This window comes from Rhinolophus sinicus, unplaced genomic scaffold (genome assembly GCF_036562045.2).
Source record: "Rhinolophus sinicus isolate RSC01 unplaced genomic scaffold, ASM3656204v1 Contig179, whole genome shotgun sequence".
Lineage (NCBI taxonomy): Eukaryota > Metazoa > Chordata > Mammalia > Chiroptera > Rhinolophidae > Rhinolophus > Rhinolophus sinicus.
Window position 1 is genome coordinate 1 of NW_027423978.1, and position 10,895 is coordinate 10,895.

Consider the following 10,895-nt stretch of genomic DNA (forward strand, 5'->3'; position numbering starts at 1 on the left):
TCAGGTATCTTCAAGACTTGTAGTAACTTTGGAGTAGGTACTAGATGCTTGGACATAATTTTATTTAAAATAACCACTATAGATGCTAAGTGTTTATTTTTCTTTTCTAAATGAGAGGTTATTCACAAGTTCTTTCTGTGATAATTTTCTGTTTTCCATTAATCTTGACTTTTAGAAAAATGGCACACATGGAAGAGTTGAGATTGGATTAAATTAACTTTGGAGGGCTGAGAAAATGACGCTCATTCAGCAAAAGTCACTCAGGTTTTAGGTGCTAAGAGAACCATAGCTCTATCAGCTGCTGAATAAGACACAACAGTGAGACAAAGAAAGAAAGAGAGAAAAGAGAGGAGGAGAGGGGAAGGGATGGAAAAAGGAGGGAGGAAGAAATTGAGGAAGATAGGGTACAAAAATCTGAACTTTATTTCTCTCTTGTTAATTTTACTTAAGACAGAAAATGCGGATTTTATTTAAAAACTAAATTGGGGCCTCTTTTTGTATTATCAGAAATTGTATTATTTGAAAGTTTTTTTTTAGTGCTGTCATATGAGTTCATTACATAACTTCTGGTCAACCAAACTGGAAAGGAAGCTTGGTGATGATAATTACATTCTCCAAGCTCTGATTCCTTTGCTCATTTGCCCTTGGAAAATTCCCAGGGTACTGCCCCAACCTCTGCAAACATAGAAGTCTTATCTCGCAAAGCCCTCCCTGTTCACCTCTTCCTTCATGAGGCTCCAGGTGTCCTGCCCTCTCCCCTCAGGGCCACTCACAGGGCACTTTGTCACGCAGATACTCCCACCACTGCCGAAGCGTGGAGTCTCCCATCATGTGGACAACGTGGCCAGCCAGGCAGCCCAGGATGCTGTCAACAGTGGGGAAGGAGCGGCTGGAGCAGGACAGCGAGTGCCACACTTCTTGGTGGTAGAAGCCAGAGGGTTTTGTGGCTGGGAGGCCAGGATGGCACGGGGGCCGTGGGGACAGGGCTACAGGAAAGGGGAAAACAGAATACAGCTAACGTTTATAAATTACAAAATGCCAGGTGCTCCTCTATGCTCTTTACATGCATTATATTATTTCATTTACTCTTTGACAAAAATCCATGAAGTAGTATTCTTATCTTCATTTACAAGTGGGGACACTGAGGTCCTGAATTACTAATCAATTTACCCATCAGCAAGAATAGTGACTGGCAGAGATAGCATTTTAACCCCAAAAGTCTGACTTTATGGCCCATGTTACTAACCACTATGCTATACTGTCCTATCGGGGGGCTGGGGCTCAACTCCCAATCAAGGAATAAAACCCCTCCAAGTCTATTACCCACCCAAACCCCAGCATATGCCAGCCCCACTCACCCAGGCTGCTGTCCCCTGGGGCTGCCATTCTGACCTGGATTGGAGAAATGCCCTGAGGGAGCTCGATGTCTGTCACTTTCCTGGAGAAACACCAAAATTGCGCATTGAGGGAGGGTGACCAGGTGAAAGCTGGAGACCAGTATTAGCATATGATGGTTGACTTGTGATTTCTACCCTAAATCCAAAGAGTTTGAGATAGTTACAATACAATTTGCACATTCACACTGTGAAGCAATTACAATAAAGAGTCAAAAAATAATGGAAGGAAGAGAAAATCATATCAGGAATCTGGACCTTCTGCAATCAATCTACACTTTGTCTCTCAGTCTACTCACAGTCCAGGTAATAAAAGAACATCGAAGCTGGGTTGCGTAGTTCTCCTTCTCTGATAAATGGAGGTACACAAGCATGCCAGGAAAGACAAACTTCCTGGCACTAAATTCTGGAAGAAACACAGAGCAGAATAATTTTGTGTTATGTGAAAACTCACAAAGAGCACCGTGTGAAATAACCAGGCTAATATCAACATTTGTAAATCATGTTGCTATTACATAGCCTTGATATGATGTGATGAAAATGTGACCTTATCTCTGTGATCTTCCTCCCCCAAGCTCATAATCCACCTCTAATTACACCAAAAACATCAGATAAATTTCAATAGAGAGGAATAATACAATACATGTATAATTAACCAATACTCCTCAAAACTGTCAAGGTCAGAAAAGACATCATCAAAATGGCGGCGTGAGGTGAGCCTCTGTAAATCTACCCTGGAATTTACAACTAATCGAACAACTATAACTCCACAAAGGACTCCCTGCACACCAGACAGGCAAGATGAAGAGGCCCACTACTGAATTCACCTAGGTGGGGTAATTCCAAGTGGGGAAGAGGGAAGGAGAAGTCTCAGTGCTGCAAGCTCGCATCCCAGAACTACTGCAGCTGCAGGACAGGGAAGAACTCGGACTACTAGGGCTGAGGGGGCAGTATAACACGGCTGAACCCAACGCCACGGCAGAGACCTCAGAGAAGAGACTGAGGGAAGAAGGATGAAATGGTGGTTTAATGCCTCACTGCTGCAGAGAACTGAAGCCTGAGGCACTGAGACTAGCTGCCCCTCCTGGCCCTCCCAGAGCTCACCCCCCACCTGCCTGGTGCTAGAAGCGGAACAGTAGCAGTGTCAGATCAAAACAACAGAATATTTGCTGTTCTGAGGAACTGTGGACCGCAGCCACAGATTCACAGCCCAACTAGTTCTGGCAAAGGGAGGGAGCTGTGGAAACAGGACTGGCTGTGGTGATGGTCACTGCTATTGCTCTGGGCCACCTCTCAAACTCACCCCGCCCTGGCCACACCTATCTGGGCAGATCCCTGCAGGAGTAAACAGTACTGCTGAAACATATGGGTTCTGAATCTGGTGCAGGAAGAGCTTTGTAACTTCAAAAGCTCTCCGCATACCCACAGGACACTGTGCCCTGTGACCAAGGCAACTATTAACAGAGGAGAAGCCCATCTCCCAGGAATCCCCCATTGTGTGAGAAGCTGGAACAGTGCAGAGAAAACACAGCACTAACTTGTGGAGAGAAAAAAAAGACTGCAGCTGGAGAGAAAAAAAAACATTCTACCAACAAGTACTGGAAAACGAAAGACCTCTTCCTATCAACCTGTTGCAGAAGCCACTCCTGTAGATCTCTAGGAAGAGAAATAATAAATCAGTAATTGCCATGAATAACCAAGGCAACAAGACAGCTCAGAAAGGAAGTGAAAAGTCTCCAGAAAAGGAACTTAACAATATGGAAATAAGTGACTTAAATGACAGAGAATTAAAGATTGCAGTTCTCAAAAAACTCAAAAAGATACAAGAAAAGACAGAAAAGCAGCTTAATGAACTCAGAAACATAATCAAAGAACAACATGAACATTTTACGAAAGAGATTGAAATTTTAAAAAAGAACCAAATAGAATTAATGGAGATTAAGAACTCAATAGAAGAAATTAAGAATGAAATAACCAGCTTAGGTAGTAGAGTTGACCAGATGGAGGAAAGAATCAGTGACATCGAAGATAGAAACCTGGAAATTACACAGATGGAAGAAGAAAGAGACTTGAGACTTAAAAGAAATGAAAGAACTCTACAAGAACTTTCTGACTCCATCAGAAAGAGCAAGATAAAATAATGGGCATACAAAAAGACAAGAAAGGGGTAAGGGAACAGAGAATATATTCAAACAAATTGTTGATGAGAACTTCCCAAACTTGTGGACAGAACTGGATCCTCGAATCCAAGAAGCAAATAGAACACCTAATTACCTCAATCCCAACAGGCCTTCTCCAAGGCACATTGTATTGAAGCTGTCTAAAATCAACGACAAAGAAAGAATCCTCAAGGCAGCCAGGGAAAAGAAGACAGTAACCTACAAAGGAAAGCCCATTAGATTATCATCAGATTTTTCAGCAGAAACTCTACAAGCCAGGAGGGAGTGGAACCAAATATTCAAACTATTGAAAGAGAGAAATTATGAACCAAGAATAATATATCCAGCAAAGATATCCTTTAGATATGAAGGAGGAATAAAGACCTTTCCAGACATACAGAAGCTCAGGGAATTTATTGTCATGCAACCTGCACTACAAGAAATACTAAAGGAGGCTATTCGACCACCATCAACAGGGACAATTTGTGGCAAACAAAAAAAAAAAAAAAAGGGGGGGAGAGTAAAGGCCTGAATCGGAATATGGGAATAGAGAAAGTAAGCATGCTGAAGAAAATGGAATACTCTAAATATCAGACTTTCTTTGACATAAACTTAAGGGTAACCACTCAAAAAAAATCCAGAACTGAAATATATACTGTAATAAAGAAGAAATAGAGTGAAACATGATAGAATACCACGACACAGAAATAATAGACAACAACAAAAAGGCAAAGAAACAATGGAGACACAGCCTTACCAGAAAACTAAAGATAGAATGATAGGAAATCCTCACATATCAATAATCACCCTAAATGTAAATGGACTGAACTCACCAATAAAAAGGCACAGAGTAGCAGATTGGATCAAAAAACTAAACCCAACCATATGCTGTCTCCAAGAGACACATCTCAGCTACAAGGACAAGCATAGACTCAAAGTGAAAGGGTGGAAATTGACACTCCAAGCAAATGGTACCCAGAGAAAATTAGGTGTAGCCTTAATGATATCAGATGAAACAGACTTCAGGGTGAAGAAGATAACAAGAGACAAATTTGGACATTTCATAATGGTAAAGGGGATTATACAACAAGAAGACATATGAGTCATCAATATGTATGCCCCCAATCAGGGAGCACCGAACTATACCAAGCAACTACTAACAGAACTAAAGGGAGAAATTAACCAAAACACAATTATACTAGGGGACTTAAACACATCATTGACAACTATGGATAGATCATCCAAACAGAAAATAAATAACGAAATAGCAGCCCTAAATGACACATTAGACGAAATGGACATAATTGACATATATAAAGCTTTTCATCCTAAAATATCAGACTATACATTTTTTTCTAGTGTACATGGACCATTCTCAAGGATAGACCATATATTGGGACATAAAATCAGCCTCAGGAAATTTAAAAAGATTGAAATCACACCAAGCATATTATCTGATCACAAAGCTTTGCAATTGGACAGCAACTGCAAAATAAAGCAGGAAAAAACACAAATACAAGGAAATTAAACAATATGCTTTTAAAGAACGACTGGGTCAAAGAAGAAATTAGAGGAGAGATCAAAAGATACACAGAAACAAATGACAATGAAAATACATCATACCAAAATTTTTGGGATGCAGCGAAAGCAGTTTTAAGAGGGAAATTTATATCATTACAGGCCTATCTCAAGAAACAAGAAAACTCCCAAATAAATAACCTCATGTTACACCTTAAAGGACTAGAAAAAGAAGAACAAGTGAAACCCAAGGTCAGCAGAAGGAACGAAATAACAAAAGTAGAGCAGAAACAAATGAAATAGAGAACAAAAAGACAATAGAAAAAATTAATGTGACAAAGAGCTGGTTCTTTGAAAAGATTAACAAAATTGACAAACCCTTGGCTAGACTCACTAAGATAGAAAGAGAGAAGACACTCATTAACAAAATCAGAAACGAAAAAGGAAGTTAACACGGACACCACAGAAATACAAAGGATCATCCAAGAATACTATGAAGGACTATATACCAAATTCAATAACCTAGAAGAAATGGACAAGTTCTTAGAAACATATAGCCTTCCAAGGCTGAACCAAGAAGATCTGGAAAATCTAAACAGACCAATCACCAGTAACAAAATTGAATCAGTCATCCAAAACCTTCCCAAAGCAAAAGTCCTGCACCAGATGTCTTCACTAGTGAATTCTACCAAACCTTCGAAGAGGATCTGATACCAATCCTGCTCAAACTCTTCCAAAAATTGAAGAAGACACAGTACTCCCTAACTCATTTTATGAGGCCAACATTACCCTGATACCAAAACCTGGTAAGAACACAAAAAAAGAAAACTACAGACCAATATCTCAGATGAATACAGCCGCAATAATCCTAAACAAAATTTTAGGAAATCAAATACAACAATGCATTAAAAGATTATTCATCACGACCATGTGGAGTTCATCCCGGGGCACAAGGATGGTTTCAAATCCCGAAATCCATCAATGTGATACATCACATAAACAAAATAAAGGACAAAAATCATATGATTATATCAATTGATGCAGAAAAAGCATTTGACAAGATACAACATCCATTTATGATTAAAACACTTAATAAAATAGGTATAGAAGGAAAATACCTTAACATAATAAAGGCCATATATGACAAGCCCTCAGCTAATCTCATAATTAATGGTGAAAAACTGAAGCCCTTTGCTCTACGTTCAGGAACATGACAGGGCTGTCCCCTATCACCTCTGCTTTTCAACATAGTGTTGGAAGTCCTTGTCAGAGCAATCAGGCAAGAGAAAGAAATAAGAGGCATCCAAATTGGGAATTAAGAAGTTAAATTGTCACTCTTTGCAGATGACATGATGCTATATATAGAAAACCCTAAAGACGCCACCAAAAGCTATTACAAACAATCAACGATACAGTAAAGTTGCCGGCTACAAAATCAATGTACAAAAGTCCGTTGAATTCCTATATACTAACAATGAAATCTCAGAAAAAGAAATTTAAAATACAATTTATTTTGCAATTGCAGCAAAAAGAATAAAATACCTAGGAATAAACTTAACCAAGGATGTGAAAAACCTTTCTGCTGAAAACTGCAAGACATTTTTGAAAGAAATTGAAGAAGACACAAAGAAATGGAAAAACATTCCGTGCTCATGGATTGGAAGAATCAACATAGTTAAAATGGCCATATTACCCAAAGCAATATACAGATTTAATGCCATCCCCATCAAAATACCAATGGCATTTTTTAAAGAAATAGAACAAAAAATCATCAGATTAGTTTGGAACCACAAAAGACCCGAAAACCAAAGCAATCTTAAGAAAAAAGAACAATAAAGGAGGTAATACACTCCCTGACTTTCGCTTGTACTACAAGGCTACAATCATCAAAACAGCATGGTATTGGCAAAAAAACAGACACATAGACCAATGGAATAGAATCGAGAACCCAGAAATAAAACCACATAAATATGGACAGATAATTTTTGACAAAGAAGCTAAAAACATACAATGGAGAAAAGACAGCCTCTTCAATAATTGGTGCTGGGAGAATTGGATAACCACGTGCAAAACAATGAAACTTGACTGCTATTTGTCACCATGTACCAAAGTTATTTCAAAATGGATCAAAGACTTAAGCATAAGACCTGACACAATAAACTGCATAGAAGAAAACATAGGTACTAAACTTATGGACCTTGGGTTCAAAGAGCATTTTATGAATTTGACTCCAAAGGCAATGGAAGTAAAAGCTAAAATAAACGAATGGGACTACATGAAACTTAAAAGCTTCTGCACAGCAAAAGAAACCATCGACAAAATAAAGAGCCAACCAACTGAATGGGAGAAGATTTTTGCAAACAATGCGTCCGATAAGGGGCTAATATCCAAAATATACAAGGAACTCATGAAACTTAACAACAAAAAAACAAACAACCCAATTGAAAAATGGGCAGAGGACCTGAAGAGACATTTCTCCAAAGAGGACATACAAATGGCAAATAGACATATGAAAAAATGCTCAACATCACTAATCATCAGAGAAATGCAAATAAAAACCACAATGAGATATCACCTCACCCCAGTCAGAATGGCTATCATCAACAAGACAAATAGTAACAAGTGTTGGAGAGGCTGTGGAGAAAAAGGAACCCTCATACACTGTTGGTGGGAATGCAGACTGGTGCAGCCGTTATGGGAGGCAGTGTGGAGGTTCCTCAAAAAATTACGAATAGAATTACCGTATGACCCAGCAATTCCTCTCCTGGGTATCTACCCAAAAAATCTGAAAACATTTATACATAAAGACACGTGTGCTCCAATGTTCATTGCAGCTTTATTTACGGTGGCCAAGACATGGAAACAACCAAAATGTCCTTCGATAGATGAATGGATAAAGAAGTTGTGGTATATATACACAATGGAATACTATTCAGCAGTAAGAAAAGATGATATAAGAATATTTGTGAAAACATGGATGGATCTTGAGAGTATGATGCTAAGCGAAATAAGTCAGACAGAAAAAGCAGAGAACCATATGATTTCACTGATATGTGGTATATAAACCAAAAACAACAAAAGAACATGACAAACAAATGAGAAACGAAAACTCATAGACACAGACAATAGTTTAGTGGTTACCAGAGGATAAGGGGGGCGGGGGGTGGGTGATGAGGATAAGGGGGATCAAATATATGGTAATGGAAGGAGAACTGACTCTGGGTGGTGAGCACACAATGGGATTTATAGATAATGTAATACAGAATTGTACACCTGAAATCTATGTAATTTTACTAACAATTGTCACCCCAATAAATAAATAAAAAAAGCTGTCAAGGTCATCAACAACAGGGAAAGTACGAGAAAATGTCACAGCCAAGAAAAGCCTTGGGAGACATGACAACTAGATGTAATATGGTATTCTGGATGGGATCCTGGAACAGAAAAAGGACATTAGATTAAAACTAAGGAAAGCTAAATAAACCATGGATTTTACCTAATAATAATGTATCAATATTGGTTCATGAATTGTAAGAGATATAACACACTACTGTAAGATGTTAATGATAGGAAAATTGTTGGGGGAAAGTGGGTATGGGAACTCTGCACCATCTGCTCAATTTTGTAAATCAAAACCGTAAACTCTGGTAATAAGAAAATTCCAACAATTCCACACACAGGTGTTTATCTAAGAGAAATGAAAATATTTGCCCACAAAATTGATTTCGGCAAAAATTGTTAAAGCTACGCAATTGACAGCAACTTTATTCATAATAGCCAAAATCTGGAAACAACTCAAATGTTCATCAAGAGGTGAAAGGATAAACAAACTGTGGTCTATCCATACAATGGAACACCATTCATTAATAAAAAGGAGAAAAAGGAGAAAATTACTGATATGCAACAATATGGATGAATCTCAAAAAACATTTTACTGAGCAAAAGAAGTCAGATACAAGAGTACAAACTGCATGATTCTATTTTTATGCAATTCTAGAAAAGGCAAAACTAACATATACTTTCAGAAAGGAAATCAGTGTTTGCCTGGGCTTGGGGTGGGTGAGGGAACTTGACTGTGAAAGGACACAAGGGAATCGTCAGAGATGGTGGAAATGTTCTGTATCTTGATTGTGGAGACAGTTACACAAGTGTACACATTTATCAGAACTCATTGACTTGCACATTTGTAACAAATACATTTCATTGTATATAAATTACACCTCAATAAATTATATTTAAATTTTTTTATCAAAACAACAAATTCAGACAATAGGATTATGAGCTGCTGAGTAGTCTATAATTAAATAAATAGCTATTAAGAATACATATTTGTAGCATGAATGTATACATGAATTGCTGTCTCTAAAATTGATGGGCTAGAGTTCCACTGAGGCAGGAAATGCTGTTGGGTGATCTTTTTGTGTGTTTCCACCTAGCTGTCTCTCCCAGTCCTCAAAGCTGAGCTTGGCCCCTTACCTGTCTTTCTTCCTTCACTTCCCAAGGCTGGGGAGAGAGGGGCAGGGGCAGCATGTTAATTTACAGGAGCTTTCTCAACATTAACTCCGTTACCAGAAAATATATCAACCGGCACTCATCCTGACCTCCTACTCGCCCCATTTTGGAGAAGAGGTGCCGCTGTACCCTAATGCTACCTCCTTCTGCAGCTTTTAGATTGCACCACTTTCTTTCCTCCTCCTCCTCCTCCTTCTTTTTTGCACCATCTTCAACTTCTGCCCCCCAGTTCTTTTCCCCCCAGAATATAAGCATAATCACATCTGCTGCACTGAATGAAGCACCTCTTCCACTACCTCTCCCGGTATCTACAACTCAGTCAGGTTCCTTTCCTTCAAAGGACAACTTCTTGAAAGACTCATTTGCCCTTTTTATCTGCCTTATTTTTCCACTTTTTATGCACATTGTTAAAGTTACTTTATTATGTAGCCAACATCCAGCTCTAGAGGATCTTAACATTTAGCCAGGTTTGAACTAGATCTCTCTTTAGATAGAAATAAATCAATCACTAAAACAAAAAATGTTGGGGAGTTTGCAGAAAAACTGGACCTCTAAGACGTTGCTGGTGGGAATGTAAAATGGTACGGCCACTCTAGAAAATAGTTTGGCAGTTTCTTATAAAATTAAATATCCACTAATTACACAACCCAGCAATTACACACAGACATTTATTCCAGAGAAGTGAAAACATGTTCACATAAAAATCTAACTATGAATGTTTATGGAAGCTTTACTTACAATAGTCAAAAACTGGAAACAACCCAAATGTCCTTCAATGGGTGAATATATAAAAAAAAACTGATATGATGAAATACCAGGCTGCCATAAAAAGGGATGGATTATTGATGTATGCAATAACTATTTTCTATTGTAAGTACTAATTCTGTATCAATTATGTGTATTACAGGTATAATCTTCCAGTTCATATCTTGACTTAAACTATGTTTACGGGACTTTTTGTCATGAAGAAGTTTTTTATTTATATATCATCCCATTTATGAATATTTTCTTTTATGATTTATGCCTTTGTTATGTCTAAAATAATATTTTCCTAATCCAAAATCATAAAGGTGTTTTCTGCTATTACCTTACTAAGTTTTAAGGTTGATTTTCACATTCAGGTCTTTAATCGTCCTGACCGTTGATCTTTATGTATATACACTGAGGTTCAGATCTAGTTATATTCTTTTCTGTTTATTTCTGTTCAATGCATTCCCCATTGTTTCGAATGCCTATTATGTTTAGGTAAAGTTACTTGTCTTCATGGATCTAGTCTTTTCTATGATTTATTCAACTACGCCTAAACAAATGC

At 38.1% G+C, this 10,895-nt stretch overlaps 1 protein-coding gene across 5 annotated transcripts; it reads right to left on the minus strand.

Moving 5' to 3' along the window:
- Positions 1 to 353: 353 nt before the first annotated feature.
- LOC141569929 (NXPE family member 4-like) lies at positions 354 to 10,598 on the minus strand. Of its 5 annotated transcripts, none has more exons than XR_012493662.1 (4): positions 10,322 to 10,598; positions 1,694 to 1,800; positions 1,359 to 1,533; positions 354 to 986 (listed from the first exon to the last, which is right to left on the minus strand). XR_012493662.1 is itself a non-coding variant. In XM_074324401.1 (4 exons), the coding sequence occupies exons 2-4, from the start codon at positions 1,766 to 1,768 to the stop codon at positions 760 to 762; spliced, it is 348 nt and encodes a 115-aa protein (XP_074180502.1). In that variant the 5' UTR covers positions 1,769 to 1,800; positions 10,322 to 10,598; the 3' UTR covers positions 354 to 759. The 5 variants fall into 5 exon arrangements, 3 of the variants coding, with proteins under 3 accessions (XP_074180502.1, XP_074180503.1, XP_074180501.1); XM_074324401.1 differs by having other exon boundaries at positions 1,393 to 1,438; XM_074324402.1 differs by having other exon boundaries at positions 1,359 to 1,438.
- Between the last annotated feature and the right edge of the window lie 297 nt (positions 10,599 to 10,895).